Source organism: Centroberyx gerrardi, chromosome 8 (assembly GCF_048128805.1).
Source record: "Centroberyx gerrardi isolate f3 chromosome 8, fCenGer3.hap1.cur.20231027, whole genome shotgun sequence".
Classification (NCBI taxonomy): Eukaryota; Metazoa; Chordata; class Actinopteri; order Beryciformes; family Berycidae; genus Centroberyx; species Centroberyx gerrardi.
In genome coordinates this window covers 17,232,519-17,254,219 of record NC_136004.1, presented here as the reverse complement: position 1 = coordinate 17,254,219, position 21,701 = coordinate 17,232,519, and the positions used below count along the sequence as shown (strand labels likewise).

The following is a 21,701-nucleotide window of genomic DNA, read 5'->3' as shown; positions in this document are numbered from 1 at the left end:
CATTATTATATATATATATTTTTTTTTTATAAAGAAGCTCCACTTACTTTCATTAAACTTCCCTCTATCTCTGTGAAACAAGTTTCGCACTGCTCCTGAACATGAAGCTGAACTATACTGACTTGTTTTTGACTCCAGCAGACTGATATGTTTTGACAGTTAGAACTGAAACATCACCACGCCACTTAGAGTGTGTATGGTGCCCCAATGGAGCAGTCAGCCATTTAAGCTAGATGTGTAGAGTGGAAGAGGCAAACACAGTGATAACAAAGGAAGGAGTGCTTAACGTGGACCACGGACAGTGGTCCCAACTGATCCTGGAGCTCAGAGGGGTTAGATTGGGCTCTGTCATCATGTTGACACAGAGCTGTTTTTCGGCTGCCTCTCCTTCCATAATACCAGATAGTGACACTGGATCCAGTGGAGCACAGCATTCCAGACTTACCCCCACGGATAGAAAACTATGAAAACGAAATTTTCTAAAGCAGAATAGTTCTGAAAGTTCTTGTTTTTCTTCCATAAGGGAAGAGGCAGAACAGCTGTGAAATTCTCCAAAAATGGCCTCAGTGGAAACTTTATGAGTAGTGAAAAGGCCGACAAAGTTAAAATGTTGCAGAACGTCACTGAAACCTTGATCACAATATCACAATATAAAAGTATCAGTATTATTGTTTTTTCAGTCATGCCAGGTTTCACAGTGTCTTATAGAGAAGAAAGCAAACATTGAAAACATATCTTACCCAGGATAGGCGACCTTCCTCTAACTGGAAGGTCCCGGGTTTGATCCATCCTGTCCGCCCCATGGAAGTGTCCTTGAGCAAAACACTGAATCCCTCCCAGCTGCAGAGGCAGCACTCTTTGGCTGACCCTGTGCTCTGATCTCCCTGTGGAGGGGCAGGTGAAAAAAACAAAATTTCCCCTTGGCAATCTACTGTATTGCAAAAACAAGCAATACATAGCTCTAATTTAATTTCATCATATTCACGCAAACACTCATACACACATACAGTGCGCGCACACCGAGGAATTCGAGGTAGGAGAGCAGCTTCGTCGTGTTGCATCAAAAGAAACACAGCCAAGGATCACAAGTGTATAAAGATAATTTGAATGAGCTGCTGTACTTTGAGCTAAATTTTTTATATTTGAAAAAGGAACTCATTATATTTACAAGACAAATGACACAGTGGAGTTTTTGCAAGTCAAATCCGTGGCTGCAGGAATGCTTTTTTCCATTCCCAAAGTTCACTTGACTTCTGCACTTTTACCTTAGGTTTTAATCTTAGATAGAATTGACCAGTTCCAGAGATTACCCTATGGAAATTTTGTTTTTGTTTGACTCTTCATTAAAGCACTGTTGCCTCTTTATCTTTGTGTGACATTTAGTCTATAGTCATAATTTTAACCCTGGGCCCAAATTATTTACACTCTACTATAACATGTTGCGAGAGAGAGAGAGAAGATATAACAGGTTTACGAACTAAAATGGAGGAATGATAAGTTAAACGGGCACTAAAAATGACAGAATGCGCCTTCACATATCCAGTTAGGGTATAATGTTAAAGGAGATCCACACACACCAGCTACCCAAGCAGTAGCACCTCTGCGCTTGTCTTACTTTGTGTCCTTTGCCCTTGGTGTCACTCTGCAGGTGTTGGCCTGGCCACAGTTGTTATCTCCTTTGTGTTCTGCACTTACCACAATGTGCTAATGAGCTGGGCACTGTACTACCTCTTCAACTCGTTCGGAGCAACGCTCCCCTGGCAGTCCTGCAACAACACTTGGAATGCTGTCGAAAACTGTTCCAGCGGTTTCCCTGGCAACGCCTCCCACCTGCAGTCAGCCAGCCAGCAGTTCTTTGAGTGAGAATTGTTACACATCCTTCTTTTTTAATTATAGAAATCAGTTTTTTCTTGATGCCATGGCTATAGCTGGCTACAGTGTTAAAGTCACTGGAGGAAGAAGCCCTTACTGAAATCACATGGTGAGATAAAAGTAGCATTTACATGACAAGGGCAGAAGAAAATGTGAGGTGTATTGTTATTAAATTTAAGGATACAATAGCAGGAATCAATTTATTTGTATTTTGATACATCCGGTCTTTATTTTCCCAGTTACGGGCTTCTGGAGAAAAGCGATGGCATTGAGGACATTGGTGGTCTTCGCTGGGAACTGTTTGGCCTCCTCACCCTGGCCTGGGTCGTTGTGTATTTGTGCATCTTTAAAGGAGTCAAATCCACTGGCAAGGTCAGAGCAATGGCTTTCCCTTTGCAATATGTATTTATGGATAGAGGTGATATGATTGGATAATATGTTATAGTGTTTATATTTTAATGTTTGAAAACTTGGTATCTTTTGAAGACTTGTCACAATTAATGTTTGTAATTCAACAATATCAGAGAGGCCTTCCAAAGGTTTAACCTTACAGACAAGGAGCAGGTCCTTGAGCTGACCGCAGTAGGAGTTTCTATTTAAAATGACATGTCTAAAATGAAAAGTTTGTAACTCTGGAAAATATATGCAGCATAATATTTGTATGCAGTATTTTTGCAAATGAGATACTTTGCCATTTTGTGGTGTGCTCAGTTAATGGTTAGGTATAGCTCAGTCCAAAATGCACAAGATAAGCTTCAGATGCAAACAAAAATGCACGACCGACTCAGAATCAGGACATGCTAATATGAAACAAAGGGGAGTTTAAGGAAAAGGATAAAATAGTTGTTTATTTTGTACCAACTGGCATCATTCAATATACAATTTGATGTGATATGTAGTATTCTGATCTGACTTAGATGAAATTACTTTGTTGAGGCAAGATTGAGATATTGCCATGAAAGCAAATAAAATTCATCCTCACTGGTGTCACCGAATAGGCTGCAGTACATTCTCCTTCTTTTGTCATGCTGCAGTCTAAAGAACTGTAACTGAAGATGTTCGTTGTAAACGAATGCAGCTAACACACTCGTTGATTAATCTCTGCTTTTCTTTGTTCGTGCCACACAGGTTGTGTATTTCACAGCCATATTTCCATACTTCATCCTGGTTGCCCTGCTTATCAATAATGTGCAGCTTCCTGGAGCCAAGAATGGCATCCTCTACTTTCTGACCCCAGTCTGGAGCAAACTTTTTGAAGTTAAGGTGAGATGGTAAATGAATATCCTTTAGTGTTTTACTCAGAGAGTGGCATCAAAATTTAGACTACCTGATAAGATTTTGGCTACACATCAGTACCAGTTAAAAAATACTTAAAAATGTTGAAATGGAATTATTATCACCTGCAGTAGTTGTTATAAACACCACTGGTAAAAATATATTTAACTGGTCTGCATTTGTTTAGGGGGAGCAAGGAATTTATTGAAAATATCATTGCCTCTGATAACAGGCTCCTCCTTGCTGTAGGCCCAGACTGAGCGAAGCCCAGAACTGCATGTAGAGCTAGGGAAAGAGGTCACCTCAGGAAACCACTTAGGTTGTACTTAGAAGAACTGTGGAAGTGGAAAGTGTTGCTTTGAAGATTTTGGGGAAGGCTGCCAGGACAGAATTTGTGTCCAGAAAGCCAAATCTGTCAGATAGTTTTCCTCTGGTATCCAATAAAAGCCAGTCCAGGGGGTCTGTCTTAACTGGTAGCGACAAAGCTTCAGGCCTCCCAGAATAGACGGGTCAGGTCAGATTTGGGTCTTGAGCACATAGGTAACATGAGGCACTTTCAGGAGCTGAAGTGGATACTAACTGGGACTAGAACAGTCCAACTTCGGCTTAGTGATGTTAATAGATATATTAGTGATCCTGCCCCAAAACATTGTTCTAGCTACCCTCTCATGGTAGGTGTGTTCCACAGTTACATGAAGAGCACATCAAGGTTCAGAGCCAAGACTGGTCAATACATTATATGACATTACATTACGTCATTTAGCAGACATACAAAGGGAAATGACGGTTAGAAGGGTTCTTGAGCAGAGGAATTGACAGCCATTAATTAGGATAAAGCAATGAGAACTTTTGCCATGTGTGAAATTATTTTGCTTCTGCCAGGCAGGCCTATAGCTTTCCTAAAACATGTTTGAGCAATTTATTTTTATTTATTATTCTGTGGACTGCTGCCACCGTCTTGGTACTGTTTTTTGTACTCAGTGACCACACAGGAAGTAAGTATGTGACTTAATGTGTTAAATGTAACATGCATGTATTCATATTTATTGTTATTTATTCATTGTCAGATAAACGAAACAAAATCAAACTTAACTAAACTGTATCATTATCTAACATGATCAAAATTGGATGATCATTGCATTGTTTGCATTCTCGTGCTCTTCTCATCTCTCATCCTCACTATAGGTTTGGGTTAATGCTGCTGCCCAAGTGTTCAACTCCATTGGAATAGGCTTTGGCTCCATGATTTCGATGGCCAGTTACAACAAGTTCAACAACAACATTCTCAGGTAATAGAAGTGCGATGTTTTTGAAATCAAATGACTGTCAGGAACTGGGCTTGAAATGAACTCACTCAGAATTTTAACCTCGCCAAAACATCTTTTTCTTAAAAATGGTCAAAGGATTGCAGAGTATGACAGTGTATTTTAGGCAAGCCAAGCAATAGGCACAGCGTGTTAATTTCAAGCCCTGGTCAGGAGCTATGATAGCTGCAGAAATGGTTGCTACCAGATTGATTGAATAGTTTTAAGAAAGAAAACTTCAAACAGCTGTCTTGAGGACCAAATGGCTGCTTTATAATCTCTTGTGTTTGTTTTCCTATGTTTCTGGGCCATGAGAACTGCCATCAAATTCTTTCTTTTCTTCTCTTTTTTTCCCAGGGATACTTTGATTGTATCACTAACTAACTCATTCACCAGTATCCTGGCTGGCTTTGTGATCTTCTCAGCGATTGGTTACATGGCTCATATCCATAACCTGCCAGTTGAAGACATAGCTACAGATGGTAAGCATCAAGGCTGGTAAGACCGTCATGCTACAATAGCATTGCTTTGTTTGTTGTTAGGTGTGTTAAACATTTGGACATAGGAACAAGACAGTATCATGAAATTGTTATGCCCACTGTTTATGGACATGGGGTGTGATGTATAAAATGATTTATAAAAGAACATTTATATGCACAAACATGCATATAAATGGACATGCAAATTGGATCTCAATATTCTCTGTAGTTCAGTCTGTTGTAAGAACTTGTTTTTGCTTTCTTCCCCTGGGAGGATTGTTCCTTCTTCCCATGGAGGAACAAGACAAAGAGCTCGCAAGGACGTGAACTTGCAGTTCTCTCAAGGAAACCACAGTGGAAATCTAAATATTCTGAAGACCCAGTTATGAATTACAGCCATATGAATTAGAGTCTGCTCATGCTAAAATGAATGATAGCCGCAACATAAACAACATACATTTATTATAAATCAAAATGTTAATGTTAATGTTAATGTGTTAATGTTATCAAGAATTATGAAACATGTTGTGGTTTGTTTCCCGTTAATTTTGCATTAACATTAGTATTTGTTATTGTATTATGCTCTTCTTAGAGAAGAGCATAATAGAGAGAGAGAGAGAGAGAGAGAGAGAGAGAGAGAGAGAGATGGAACAGTTGTAAAACAGTCAACTTGTTCACCTGCTTGATCTTACTGATGTTCCATTTTACACAGCTCTTACATGATTCAGTATTGATAATTAAACCAGTTACATAAGATAAATAAAACTCTGCAGGGTGGGGTGAGGCGAGACAGCAGGATTGTATATTACCTGAGTGAAAAAACCCTTTTCCAAAATACACAGCACTACTTTGAGAATTGAGTGAATTTTGGTTCTAGCACACTTAACACTTAAACCACGTCTAAATAGGAGTTTTGGCAGTTATGTTATTCCAGTAAAATAGTTAAAATAGAGATAGTCTGTCACCTGGATGTCCTGTGTTCAACTCACTGAATCCCTGCCAGCTGGAGGGACACTGTCCTGTAGCTGACTGCCCCTGTCCTCTCTGTGGAGGAGGTCCAGTGAAAAGATAACTTTCTTACAATGAAGTATCACGTTATCATATCCTATCCCACTTCTTTCTCTCTGTCATGTTCTCCTTTTTTCACATCAGTGTTCATTATGTGTTCTTCATAATAATGAACATGTCTCAGATTAAAGTAGTTAAGCTAATTATTGCTAACATTCTTCAAAAGAGTAAACTTAATCCATGTATGGTTATCCACATACAGTATTTCCTATATTTCCTTTCCTTTTTGTCAGTTTTGGGATTTATGATGAAAATCCTAATAATTGACAACTGAAGTGTGTCTTCTGGCTATCTGGGCACCTTTTGAAAGGCAATATCCAAGCCAGCTGTGACGTTGTTTCAGAGGTAGAATGTGCAGACTGGCTGTTGATCACTGACTAACATCTCAGTAAAACAGTGTGGTGGAAGATTAGTTGGATAGCCAATGATTCATAAACACTTGAATTCATTAAAGGTAAATCCAAGAATTGACATGAATTAGTCTTATGATCCTGGACAGTTCATTTTAGATTTGTGGACTTGATTTTATGCGGCAACATGCAGACATTTTCTGGTTTGTAACTGCACTACAATAACATAAAGGTCACTTGGACATAAAAAACTATGACTCCACAAAGTCAGACCAGCTCCAATTCATTTTCAGTGGATCAGCTACAGGTTTTGTGTGTTGGTGACATTACAAATTAGATTTGTTCTACATGTCAATATTGCAGTAATTTCTAATGGCATTGTATATTGAATACAAAAGTTTATCTGCTTTATGAGTATTCTGTAATAAATATTTCCAGACTTGCCAAGACAGTATACAGATGGAATTTTCCGACATGCTGTTTCAGCCCTCCGGTTGCCATAACTCACTGTGTCATTTATTATTTATTGACTGAGGAGCTTAACAAAGTATTCTTTTGTCTCGTCACATTGTCCTTCCATGAAATAGTACTCCACGGTGTCCTTTAACACCAAGCCCATGACCTCATCATATCTCAGTTTCTCCTGTACTATAGAACTATGCTTGTCTGTAGGTTGGGATTATGAAACCTCTAGTACTAACACTACCGTGAATGTTATGGTGTTTCAGGCCCTGGTTTGGTGTTTGTGGTGTACCCCGAAGTCCTCTCCACCATGCCCGTGTTTCAGCTGTGGGCCCCTCTGTTCTTCATTATGCTTTTCTGCCTGGGCCTGGACAGCCAGGTATCCATCTCTCACCCTTGCAGAAAGAGAGTGTGTGTGTGTGTGTGTGTGAGAGAGGGAGAGAAAGGGTGTGTGTGTGTGTGTGTGTGTGTAAGAGAGAGAGCAAGAGAGCAACCTGTAGATTACTTGTGTAACCCTTTCTTTTTCAGGCAGTGGGTGTGTAGAATGATCCGAGATGAATAGGCATTGAACACGTTTGTCATGGAACTTATGCAAACATGTATGATTGCAGACACACTTTAAATAGAAGAAAGAGCACAGTGCCTCCACTTAAAAAACTAAACTTTGTATTAGGAGACTACAGTGTACCCAATATAGACACCATAATGTTAACTCTAATGGAGGAATTGATTAAACTGTTAAATGATTACAGTTTGTAAAACAATAAAAGGTTGTCAGTAAAATATAGGCTATGTACAGTGGATACCAAGAGTCTACACACCCTTTCAAATTCTCTAGTTTTTGTTGTCCAAGGCCTGAAATGAAAACCCATTAAATTGGACTTTTTTCCCTTTCATTTGGATAGAGTCACCAGTGAAATCAAGGTACAAAACAAAAGGCTACTAATTTCTGACAATGTATTAAAAATGGCTAACTAAAGCACCTTGATTACATAAGTGTACACACCCTTCAATTAATCCTTTGTAGAAGCACTTTTTTCATTGATAACATTGGATAAGCGTCTACCAAAAAAAAAACCTCTGATTCTACAAATGCTACTTATTCCTATTAAAAGGCTTAGCTGATGAAGACTATGATACACAGCTGGTTTTACTACTGTTGACAAAATGCACTTATTGTAAGTCGCTTTGGACAAAAGCGTCTGCTAAATGACGTAATGTAATGTAAAAAATTATGTAATGTAACTAGGCACATCTGGATTCAGGAATTTTTGCTGATTCTTTGCAGAAGAGTTCAAGCTCACTCAAATTACAAGATCTCTCATGCACAGACACGGACAAGCTCACTTACACACTTTGCTGTGGCATAGCGAGAAAAACAGGCTGTGTTGGCAGCCCAGCACTTCAACTCAGACTGCCCTGAGGGCTCGAAGGTGATCAGATAAAAGGCGTCTAGCACCAACGGCATGTCCCATGACAGGGCTTGTGGGGGCTTCTGCAGCTGAAAACGGTTAACAAGACCGTGAGACCTCACAGTTTGGTTTGAAATGGCAGCCAGATAAACCATAAAGGATGGCTTCTGTTGTGATCCCACAGAGACTACATGTACTGTAATAATATCAACATTGAGCAACTCTCAGGCAAGGGCAGCTTGTTATGTCCTACACTACTCATTGAATAACATCCACCTGTGAGAACATGCCTGACCCTCAAGAATGATGTGACCGAATCTAAGGGAACGCCCCCGGTTAGATTTGCCCTGCTCCTCCAAGGCCAGAGGGCAAGGAGGCACGGACTGGGCTTTGACCATCTTGTGCTTGTGCCGCCTTGAATCCAAGCTGAGGCCATTTGTCCACAACTTGAGGGGACGCCAGTTCAAGAGGCCCAGCGGTACTACTGATGAGATGGTCATCCACATGCCTATCAGCCAGAGGCAATCGTTTGCTGAGAGTCCATTGTTACACCAATGAACACCACACTCTGGCTGAGTGTGAAGGAGCTCTTGCTGTAGGTGAAGTAAGACCCAGCTGGGCCACATGGGCCAAGAGAACTTATGTGTCTTGGATCGCACGTCAGGGCGGGTTGGTGGATGACAGGGACTGGTGTTATGTCCTGAGAGAACCTTCTACTCAGGCAAGGGTGTAGACTGTCTTTGCAGACTAGTAAACTGGTGTCTAGCTTGATTTGCTTGGATGATATGCTCCAAAGTCTGCTGTCCTGCAGGGCCAAACATCTCACCTGGGACCACTGGGACACTGTAGAGAGCCCTCCTGCATGGCTCTGTCAGGGGAGACTGAGCCAGCCATACTTTGCTGGCAGGTCAGGCTCAGGCTTGACAGAAGTCTGCCAAATCCCTGTGCCATAAAGGCAAGGCTCTGGGCACTGAGCCTCTGGGCAGAGAAGTCGCAGTAAACACTCAACCTGTGTTGGCAGTTGGCTAATATCCAGTGTTAAGCACTGGCGGTCAGGAAAAAATAAATAGTACATTTGAACTTCAGTCAGAGAGAAAGCTAGCTTATAATGAATATTGTTTCATAATAAATAAGGTTATTTTCCATAAAAAGTGAAGGCATTTGGTCAGACTGTGGTTAGACACACTAAACACTGACCCAAAGCAAATAATAAAGCAATGGTGTACAATAAAATCAGATGCATAGTTTTCTGAAGATGCTCTTGAATTCCTCTCCCAACCATTAATATACTCTGGTGCCAAACTCTTTGAGCAGCCCCAGGAATGTACCCCAAACAGATACAAGGGAAGTGGTCTTTATGTGGGTAACCTGGGTATCTAAATTAATTTAACCTTTATTTAACAAGGTAAAAAGTCCCATTAAAATTTAAAAACCTCTTTTACAAGAGAGACCTGGCAGGGCAGCATAATAAAAACAGACAAAACATCCAAGATATCCATAATAAAAAACAGAAAAACAACCGAGGTACATACAAGGACAACATAAAAGGCAAAAGAGTCTATTTGAAGAACAATATGTAGATAAATATATATATATATAAATGTTCCCTTTGTCCTGCAGTTTGCCATGGTTGAGGTGGCTGTGACATTCGTCATGGATGGTTTTGGCCCCAAGGTTCTCCGTTTCCTGAAGAGACAAGAGCTGCTGGCGCTGACTGTGTGCATAGTTAGCCTTCTACTGGGAATTCCACACGTTACTAATGTAAGTAACAGTTGTTATGTAAGTAAGCCCTGTTGACAGAGAAACATGATTGAGGATATTTGGTGCATGTACTAGGAGTTGCACCTCAGGTGACAGTTCTTTTGTCATCTTGGTAATCCTGTAACTACTGGAAAACTGAGCCTCTCTCTCTCTCTCTCTCTCTCTCTCTCTCTCTCTCTCCATCTCTCTCTCTCTTTCTTTCTCTCTCTCTCTGTCTCTCCATCTCTCTCTCTCTCTCTCTCTCTCACCCCAGGGGGGTATCTATATGTTCCAGCTGATGGACCACTACACTGCCGTGGTTTCTCTCATGTTCCTGGCTTTCTTTGAAGTCCTAGCTGTCTGCTGGATATTTGGTAGTATACATAGAAAGTGTTTTATTCCAAAATGCTATATATCCATTTTTAGGCAAAAAAAAAGTCACTTGAAATTCGTTAGTAGTTCAAAATATATACAGTCAAACATGTCAGTATTTGGTAGGCAGCATTTTTAAAATACCTAATAACTTACTTGTTTTTCCAATTAAGTTTTAACATTTCCAATTTTCCAGTTTTGCTTATGTCATCATTTTGTAATAGCAGGGCCCGTAGTTCGAGCATCTCAGAATTACTTCTAGGAATTATGCTAAAAGTTTGGTTATGACTAAAAATGCTCTATAATGAAATGTGTAATGATGTTTTGTAGTTGTTTTCGTGTAAGCTAGAAGAACACACATTCAACATTTTGAAAAAACAAGACCAATAGATTTAAAAACCCATTAATGATCATACCATTATGTTTGTTCTCCATGCTGTTAGATATACTTTAGATATTAAAGATAAAGATGGACTTTATTGTTAGAGCAATTCCAATAAATATTGACAGCTAACATGTTGAGAATAATGACACTGTGGTAAGAGGAAATCAGGATACCCCTGGTGTGAACTTAAAACTAAAGAAAGTGGGGGCGTCCTGGTGGTTCAGTGGTCTTCCAATCCGAAACCTTTGTCGCATGTCATTCCCCTCTCTCTACCATCTTACCTGTCCCTCTATACTGTGACTATCCAATAAAGGAGGAATGCCAAAAAAAACAAAATAAATTAAAAGAAAAAGAATTTTCATGTGAGTACAGTCAATGACGCCAACAACTCCTGGAAAACCACTGATCTGCATGAAACCACCTTTTTTTCATGAATCTGATGTTGAGTGGTGGGAAAATCAATGAATTTGTTTATTTGGGGGGGTCTAAGGGCCTTCAGTGTTTGACAGATTGATCTGCTGATTGTTTTCTGTGATGGACTTGAGTCGTAGCAGTTCATGCACACGACCGTCCCATAGATAGAAAAATAATATCATGGAAAGTCACAAAGTATACCAGTATCTTTTGATTGGCATCATCCAGTATATATGTATATATATTTGATTAATTACAGATTATTTTTATGGCATTATTACCTTATTAGACATACAGTTGAGAGAAACAATAAAGGGGAAAGAGAGAGGGGGATGACATGTGACAAAGGTCCCGGACTGGATTCGAACCCAGGACGTCACGGTTATTATTATGTCATAGGAATGATGATAACATGATTTTTCCTATGTGTAAAAGTAGGACCACATTTGCATCACTACGTTTAATAACTACTTTAAAATGGTGGTTTGAAAGTAGTTTAAAGTTCAGTTTTGGAACTGAACTTTAAACGTCGTTCCTAACCAAAACACAACTCTGATGGAAGTCTGCATTTGCTTATTGGTTATTGAAAGTGTTTAATTGGTGCTTCTCTTTTTCCATCAGGCCTTCAGCGTATCTCTAATATGATAAAGAAGATGCTAGGAAAAGCTCCTAACATCTACTTCCGTCTCTGTTGGCTGGTGTTCTCTCCCCTGCTGGTGCTGGTGAGACTGAGCCTGTTTTAACAATCCCTGTCTGAATTCAGTCACCTTAGGTTCTTAATGTAGATTATAGGTCTGTTTATTTCATTTTTTTTGTCTTTCATTTTTCTGCCCCAAGATAAATATTGTCACATTTTTGTATCGCGATATATTGAATTTCGATATATTGTCCCATCTCTAATAGATTAGGGTTATCAGTAGTATCATACTCATAATGAAGATCATGTATTTTACTTAAATTCTGTGAGGAATTGTGATATATGTATTCTGTGCAATGCTAGATATGTTGTGATGTATTGTGTGTGTCTATATTGTCATGTGATTTTACATTGCATGATATAATTTAAGTAAAAAATAATAATGTTAAAGATGAATGTTGAAACACATTTGTATTTTGCTTAAGGCATGCTTGATAAAACAGACTATGTATGGTTGTAAGGCTATTTTATTCCCTGCGTAGTGCATCCTGATCTCCAGTGTCATCCAGTACACTCCTGCTCACTATGGGAAGTATAAGTACCCAGTGTGGGCAGAGGGGGTGGGCTGGGGCATCTCACTGGTCTCTATTGTGTGGATCCCCCTCGGAGCCATTCAAGAGATCTGTAAAAACAAAGGCTCATTTCTTCAGGTGAGTACAAGACTCATTATTGAGACAGATAACTGTCTAAATTGCCCTTAATGTACAATATAAATAATAAAGGTTGTTTTTTTTCTGACATTTTGCCCTCTCTAACCCTTAGAGAGTCAAAACAGCTGTGACTCCCACATTAGACTTAGATGCCCTGGATCACCTGCCAGAGAAACAGAAAACAAACAACCCAGAGTCTGAAGCCTTGTTTACCTCAATGGCATGACCAGGGACACATACATGTCTGTATGTGTGTGTGCATCAAACATTGCAACAGAGGTTTGGATTGGTCTTGGATGCAGGACGCTGTATAGCCTGTGGGTAAAGGAAAAGTGCTGCTCATTGATGTAAATAACTTTATTAGTTACACTAAGATACTTAGTGTTCAAGTTACTATCATAGACAATATTATTTTGTCCCATTTGACCTTCCTACCAAACATATATGGAACTAGGACCTTGTCTTTTATCTTAAGCTCAGTATACATTTGTGGTACTTTTAAGTACCATGCCTCTGACTCAAGGCCCTTAAACTTTGCAGTTGACTTCAACTGGATGAAAATGTCCCCTGGACCTTGTACACATACTTACATGAAAATTATTTTGTCAACTAACTGAATGGTCCACTTAAATCTTTGAAATTAATTCCTTACATTACTGTCCCATAAATGAGTACAATCATGCAAAATAGCACCTGTACATTTTTCAGTTATCACAGGCCAAATGTTAATAGTGGCTTGATAGCAAAAATGTGCTTTTTATTTTTCAGGAAATAACTAAACCCATGAAAAATTTAGCTTAAATAAAACCAATCCACACCTTAGGCTCTGTGAGCTGTTTGTGTTTGGACGTGTTTTAGTTCAGTAGTTTCCACGATTGTCCAGTGTGTGTACACACTTGCACCAAGTGCAAAACATTAAACACTCACAAGAAGAGTGTTCATGATGTTACTTTTTTGAATGTAGGCATAGCAACATTGTCTATGAGTTAGATATCAATCAGGAGTTGCTGCTGATCATGAAACGTTTCTGTTTAACTCACTGAGTTGGAAACCTCATACATCTTTTAGAAGTGACTTAATAGTGTAACCAAATAAATTCAACCATACATATTTATTTATTCCGTCAGAGAAAAGTTAAAAATTCTCTTCATGCAGTATGTATTTCATGGAGTCTACGATATATAACGTGATATAGAGAGTGAAGTGTCAAGCCCTATAAATAGCCATGGCTAAAGGCCTTAGCTGAATTTTCCATTTCCAAAACCAGGTCCTAGGTGATGTAAAATCAAATCTTGTCACAACCTGTGAAAGTGTGGATTTTTTGCTGTTTTAAATGGCTGAAAATGTTGCACATGTGTGCAAGGTCTTATTTGAATAAGACCCAAAGAACCAATCTGTCAACTTATCTGCTAAGATGACACAGCCCATTATATCACTGTGTTGTCATATGAAAACCTCGTAAGTCAAATTTTGGTGATTTTCATGTTTTTACTTCAACTGAAGAATTACATGGTCCTCTATGGGTGGAGAAAAAAATTACTGTCATTACTGTGGATTGTGTTGTCAACCATTATTGAGCTGTATAGTGGGTGGAACAATGGATTTTGTCAGATCTCTGCAGGTTGAGGAATGAGTTAATATGCTTTTTCATTAAATGCATCTATGATTTTTTTTTTTATCTTTCTTGAAGTATGAAATTCACAAAGAGTTTGAGAGATTATTAGCGGTGCCTTTGATCCATGGGCATGAAACTGAATTGGGCTAATGAGGGCAGACAGTGTTTGGGAGGTTTAACTTGCCCATTCTGGTCATTTTCCATTTAGCTGGTTTTTCACATTCTGGTGACCCAAAGCCTTCGATTCAACACTGACAGTATCTTACCTCCCTCCCTCTGCAGAGAAGGGAGCCAAAAGTGTCGCTCTCTTAAAAAAAAAGCACACATTATTTATTTTAACTCAAGCTTTAACTTTGAGGTGGTGCAGTAGGCCTACTATTAAGTAACTTTTAAATAATTATTGACCTCCCTTCTCTTCTAAGAACACAAGATAGGTTTTTTTTTAAAATCTGGATTTCACTAGACCAGTGGTTCTCATCGTGGGGTCCGGGGACCACCAGGGGTCCTTGAGGGGGTTCCAGGGGGTCCCCAGCAAATTGATGAATTGTTAAACTTCAGCATTATTTCATTTACAAGCAGTTAACACAGTTAGAGAATGTAGAAGAATGACTATTGTGATCGTAGTTTCACTGTTATCTCTCTACCGACAATACAGATAGTCATGGAATTCTGGACAAAATCACATCTAACAATAAAAATATTCTCAGATTTGAGTCTGAGAGAGCAAATGGGGGTCCATGGCTATAATGTGGACTAAATTAGGGTCCTTGATATGAAAAAGGTCGAGAATCACTGCACTCATGAGTTTCTGACCTTAGGGAGGCTGATATGGTCGAGACACACTGTAACTTCACCTGATGTGACCTGCTGACCATCTCTGACCCCGTAATGTTAGATCTCTGCCATCTGTGGGAGAGGATTCAGTCAGTGTTGGGCCTGTAGGCCGTGGGTCAACAGAGTGTGAGAGCTGCCTGAACTGAAAAGAGTGGGTATGTTTAGACTGACCAACATAGCGGGGGAGTCAGACTTTGTCAAGGCTGTCTAAAGTCTGGACGGAGTTACTGTGTGACGCGACCTGGCACAGAACAGTCTTGGCCGTTCCTGTGTCTCTCTAGGTAGCTGATTAAACAAGAGCTCAGCTAGTTGTGCCTTTTGTCACAAGTACTGAAAACTTTCACTAAAACTAAAATGATACAAAGAACGATTAAAGTTATGTTGAGATGCTTCTTGAGGGTTTCGTTTTTGAATTGCATGTATTTTATAACATATCACTGTTTTAGGTTAAAACGCTGTCACTCCAGTTTAGGAGCTTTTCATATTCTTCATGGATCGAAGGATTATATGTTCTGAAAATCTTATGAAATCCTTTCTGAAAAGTTCACAGAACTAAGGTTTTGAGCATCTATATTGTATGTTGTGGAACTTAGTTTCACCCGCCTTAAGTGCCTATGATAAAAATTGTTATTTTTAGATAATCTATATCTAATTAGACAACCAAAAACAGTTTATTTTAGAGATTGCACAAATGTTGTGATAAGCTGCATTATTTTACTTTGTCTTGAAGTGTTTGAATGTCCAGGATGATATGATTTAGTACCACTTATACAGTATAATAGGTCACTGTTTACACTCTCTGTCTGTGAATAAGAATATCAATAATTAGCATTTTGATATGAACTAAATGCAAATTCTAATTGGCTATTAACATAATTATGCTTATGTTGTTTTCAAGTTTTTTGATTAATCTTTTGTGATGTTTTTGTTTAGAAAATGACAGTCTGTGGCAACTGAAACAGGGATAGGCAGTGTAGCAATATGCAGGTTTTCATTACAGCCAAATACTTTGAACATTTCACTCTTAGTTCCTCCTCTCTGGCTGAAGGTGTGGTAGTCAGTGAAATCACCTGCTGGAGTGTTTGGTTGGAGTGAAAACCTGCAGACTCTCGGCCCTCCATGGCACATGCTTGCCCGTCTGAAATATCCACTCATAATAATCATGCATATTACAGTTTTGTTACTCTATGCCACTGTATAATTTGTTATAATAGTATAGTAGTAACAGTATTCCAACATTCACACACTAACCAGTGAATGGTCACTGTAAAACATGGTGCTGTATTTCATAACTTTATTTTGTTGTTTTTTGATTTCAAGACTTACTAAAATGATAACATTACTTTTTTTTCTTATTTTCATCTTTATGCGTGTTGTCAAACTAAATCCATGAAATGATTTACCAATTTTTGTATGCACAGCTCAAGAACCGGTGATATTGTTGAATTCAATGACAGCTTACAATATTATACTATATAAGCCTAAGAATGATGGTTTTGTATATTATTTTAGAGTTTATGTTGATTTTTTCCTACTCACTCTATTTATCTTATATCTTCAGGGTGATTTGTATGGTATCTAAAATTTTCGTAAATAAAAAAAGCTTCATTTTTGTTCTGGTGTCAATGAAAAACATGGCAAATACCAGTGTGTGTCTGAATTATTGCCTCAGAGTCACTAGGTGGTAGCATAGCACAGTACAATAGGCAAGATGGGGAAAGGCTAAAGCTTTTTCAAGTTCTTTGCAAAATCGACACTTCATCACCCCACTCTCCTTACTTGCCAATACCAAAAATGGTCAGTCCATTTTTCTTTTGCACCACAGTTATTGTGTTGCAGGTCTTTAAATAGTTTGGTTAAAAAAATATTTCAACAAGCTGGAAAATCCTTTAAGCTGTAAAAAAAACCAACCCCATTTATCCTGAATAACTAGCACACACACACACACACACACACTCAATTGGTGAAAGACTCATTCCAGCTGTGCTTTATTGCTTCATTGCTGCTATGCCAACTCTTGTGGCTCATTGTTTGTTATTCTTATTTTAATAACTTTGAATAAAACTTTTCAATGACAAACTGTTGTAACTGTTGTATGAAGGACAACAACTTGCTCGTGGATACTTCAGTGCTGCCATACTGGCTCATATTTAGCCTCATTGCTGTCCCACCCATATTATCACAGTAAAAGAACGCCTCTTGGGTTTTATTGCCACAGTATGATGTACTGCAGTGATTATAATATAAAAGTAACAAACAATTTTCATAATTTAGTAGAATTGTATCTGAGAAACCAAAGTTATTTTCTGTGCACTATGTGGTGGGTATTTGCATATTTCAGTGTGTCACCATAAGGCATTGGGCGGATGCTTTCAGCCAAAGGGCCTAACAGCACCATGATACTTTTTCAGCATGGGTGGCTCCGCTGGGAATTGAACCACAAACCCTGACAGCATCGGTGCCATGCTCAGCGCACTGAGCTGCACGAACACTTTGAGCACAAGGGAGCCAGAGCTGGGACAAATCTGAATGCAATGCTCTCGGAGGTTGGGAAGTTAATTAGACACTTGTCGTTGAGCAGCGCGGTGCCCCGAACAGAACTGTACTCTAATCAATACTGCCTTCCTGCTGCCCCCATGACAGAATGTATCATGGGCACTAAATTACCACTGGGAGCGTTGTTCGATCGATAGCCATAGACTTTGCAGCCCAGGGGGCAATAAATTAATGGCTATGCATGGCAGGGTGGAAGTGTATGTGAGCCTGAATGGGCAATGAAGGGGGAGATGGGTCACTGTCTGACTTCTGTTATGGGGTGTGAGGACATGTATCTGTGCCAGGGAAAGACAAAGAGTTAAAACAGCAGCTGGGCCTCATGTTGGAGCTGTATCAGATCTTGTCTAACCTTTCTTGTGTGGCAGCAAATTATGGGGCGGTGCAGCGGAGCAGGGCAGGGAGCAGAGCCATTAGACAAAGGAGCCCATTACATCCACTCTTAGTGCATCTGATTATCACTGCTCCACACACGGCACACAGAGGCCACACCGCCTGTGACAGATAACATGAGGAATAACAGGAAATTTAAACTTACCTCCCTTCCCAAGCTCTTGCATAGAACTGAATCTCCAGCTCGCTCTCGGCAGCAACACTAGACTGCGTGCCTGCAAAGATTAATGATTAGTGTTTACCCAAAGTGGTATTTATAGCATGTACCATACATGGGCACCTGCATCTGTATTTCTACAATTTTCTACAAAGTTTTAGTATTGGAGTATATAACAGCCAATCCGTTGTGAAGCATAATGTGTGCTCCAGTGAAAATAGTCTGTATTACGTGATTCGGGCCAACCAGGATCCCCTTGTGTTTTTGCGCTGATTGGCCCTTAGAAGTGATAATGAGTTGTGGTTTGTGTTGAGACACTAATGTTTCATGGCACTGGTCATATTTGCAAAGCCCCATGGGGTTGGACAGATAAGAGGACAGGATATATGACCGGGACCTCTCTGGGACCAATGTTTGCAGAAGAACCTTTTGTGTTCGTTCTCTTTTGTCATTCATTTCAGTCCCCCTGTGCCAAAATAAATTCATCTCAATTCCTTTTCTTGTCCTTCAAAGGCACAAACCATTTTATTGGCTTAGAAAATGTCATGGCTTTTTTTCTCTGCCTCCTCTGTGTGTATGGCAGAGTGGTCTGTGACTCAGACAGGAACAATATGTGTCCACAACAATCTCATACACATACAGCCATTAATATTGTTGCATTGGTTGTGTCATTGCACCACACGCAAAATGGCTGATTAATTAAAATGTGGAATGAGAGAGTCCACAACCACCAAATATCATTTAGAATGACAAACATCATCAGAATACATCTTCATCTTCAAATTCTGGCTCTATCAATGGCTCTGAAACACAGCCTTGCAATAATACCTTACTATTCAATACCAATACCATTCACTGTGTAGTTTCTATTCTAAAACCACTGCAATATTCATTCTATACCCTCTAAATTCTCTGTAAGTATGTAGATTTGTCATTTTGAATTAAATTAGAATTTACTTTGACATTTAATTTCTTTCAAAACCCAGTGTATGTACTGAAAAATAAAGTAATCTATAATATTATTTATTGAAAGATACATGGACACTCCACACTTAACTGAATCCTCTCTGGGTTGGAGGTCGCACTCGCTAAGAAGTAAGAACATCCACTACAAGAACAATGTAATGCATAGTTGCCGTTAGCACAAACTATAACAGATGGGCTATTCATACAGAAGCAACTCATGACTCTTTTGGATCTAGGTTGAGCTCCATCTCTGAATGTCAGCAAGCTGAGGAAATGCCTGCTGGTGACGAGATTCTTCCTGAGTGAGAACTACTAAAGACAAATGGAGCTGCACGAGGTCTATCTCGTTGAACTGGTAGATAGAGCAGGAGAAGACGGGTAACCATGGATGGCTTTGAGCTGTTCCTTATGACGATCATGCCCTTCTCTGTGCTGGATGTTAAGATAAAACTCCACACTGTTTCCTTGGGATTATTTGTCATGATGATGTTTAACAAGCGCAGCTAAAGCATATCTTCCTGATCATTCCTGAATTGCTCAACATTGTCATCTGAAAGGCTGCAAGCTCTTGCTCCAAAAGTTATGGAGGGAGTTTTTCAAACTGCTGCGCCAACCTGAGCTGAGGATCTGCAAGGTGGAGAGCGCAGCTGTCCAGGATCTAGCACAGCTCTTGGTGTGCAAATCACCTCATTCCTCCCTCAATACGTGACTTCCCAGCCACTATTCTGGGAAAGAGAGCACCTGAAACACAGTTAACGCTGTTCACCACCTCACTAAAGGAAAGAACAAAGTCTTTTGATCAGCTTCAAATACCACCTTTAGCTCCCTCCCTTTCACAGCATGTTGTACTGTAACCTTTTGAGAACTTCTGGTGCTCTTGTACTCCTTTCCTCCATTCCTCCCTCCCTCTCTCTTTTTTTTTCAGTCAGTTTCAAAGGTTCTTCAATCCTTTAGATTTATGTCCATTGAGCGTTGTGGAGAATGAAGGGTAAAAATATGTAAAAATGTAAAAATATAATGAAAGGTCTTGTACCTGTTCTGAGTGTTATAGTCTATACAGCTGCCTTACAGATGTCTGCACTGGATTCCTGTGTGGAAGCACAGGAACGGTTGCTGCTGCTGAGAGTCACCAGTTGACGAGGGCTTTGTGTCCAGATCAAATCTAATTGAAGGATAAACATCTTGAGCCGCAGTGTTTATTGCTTCTACAATAACATGTTATTACTATAAACAAATGTTAAAGAGCTCAGGATATGGCCACATTTAAATTTTCCTCCCATAGCTGAACATTGTTTATTAATGGTGTATGAAGAGCCTATACACTTTCTTCCTGTTGCAGCCAGGGTCAAAACAAGGACAGCAATATAAAAAAATTGGCACTGCACAGCATTTTATTAGAATGCATCGGATTGAATTGCATCAAATCAGTCTTGAATCCAATTATTTTGAATCGTTGTACTGCGCAAATATGTCTTTCCTGGACTGATCTTTCTCTGCTGGTTTGAGAAAGAGAGATCGACACCTCAAGGGAAAAGGGGCAGAGCTGGCTAAGTAAAGGCAGCACACATGAATAGTTTCACATTCTTATGAAACACAATAACTCAGAGAAAGCGAGAGAGAAAGAGAATAATGTTAATGCATCTCAGCTAGCTGGGACTGAAAATCTCAAAGAAGGGAAACAGAGAGGCTATATTTCATGGCCTTGTGTCAGATGCTCTTAAAAATGTGTGTGTTTGTGTGTGTTTGTGTGTATTATACCTTAAACTTTGACATATTTTAAGTTCCAAATTTTAATTTTCTAACATGATTAATGAGAATCTGCTATAAGACTTCATTGATATCTACAGTATATAATCTAGCCTCCATTATAATGAAAACATTGAAATAGCCATGGCACATCTTTATATTTTCATATATAATATATAATATAATATTTCATATTTTCCCTCAAAAAAGGCACATGTGACATTTCAGAGAAATAGCTTCTGTATTGGCATTTAAAGAATTAAAAACAGCTTGTTAGTGATTCTCGTTGAAATTAATAATGTTGCCATAGTGCCTGCTGGTTTCAAACAGGAATGATAACGATTTTAACAAGCAGTTTTGAGGGTAGCTGGAGAATAATGGAAGCAATAGAATCTTTTACCTCACATTATCACAAATGTTTGGTGAGTAAAAATAACAGACCAAAACTAAAAATGGCAAATTATTGTTTGAAATGTTTGACAAGAAAATACATTACATAGAAGTGTGAGTCTTTTTTGTAATATTGCTGTATTCCATACAGTAGTGTCATGGTTTTATAATGTTACTTTGTCATTCCTCCAAAAAGTGGAATCAATCTGACAGTTTAGACATGAAGGTGAAGTTGGTGTTAATTGATCTGAGCACATTTTACATCTGCAGTATTTTTCCCTATACAAACATGAGGTGCAGTCAGTTCTGACCCTGGATTCTCTGGTCAAAACCGGAGCATTTTTTCCTGCAACATCCTCTGAATTCAATCCTCTGATGCATATAGATTTTGTATCTGGATTAATTTGTTCCTTGTGTTTGCCCTTGTGATTTGCACAAAGCAGTTTTCACCCTGTATCTAGTATCTAAACATATCTACATATCTGCCCATTTCAAGAGTTAATTTGAATGCACTGCATACATCACAAGTTGTTTTGTTCTCTACCTCAGCTGTGCATTGGTGTGGAA

General features: G+C 39.2%; 1 protein-coding gene across 1 annotated transcript; it reads left to right on the top strand.

Moving 5' to 3' along the window:
- Positions 1-1,692: 1,692 nt before the first annotated feature.
- On the top strand, positions 1,693-13,301 carry LOC139912048 (sodium- and chloride-dependent GABA transporter 1). Its single transcript, XM_071899738.2, has 11 exons — positions 1,693-1,859; positions 2,112-2,244; positions 3,001-3,135; positions 4,333-4,436; positions 4,809-4,933; positions 7,077-7,189; positions 9,843-9,983; positions 10,237-10,336; positions 11,755-11,855; positions 12,313-12,480; positions 12,593-13,301. Exons 1-11 carry the CDS (start codon positions 1,708-1,710, stop codon positions 12,704-12,706), a joined length of 1,386 nt encoding a protein of 461 aa, XP_071755839.1. The 5' UTR covers positions 1,693-1,707; the 3' UTR covers positions 12,707-13,301.
- Positions 13,302-21,701: the final 8,400 nt, after the last annotated feature.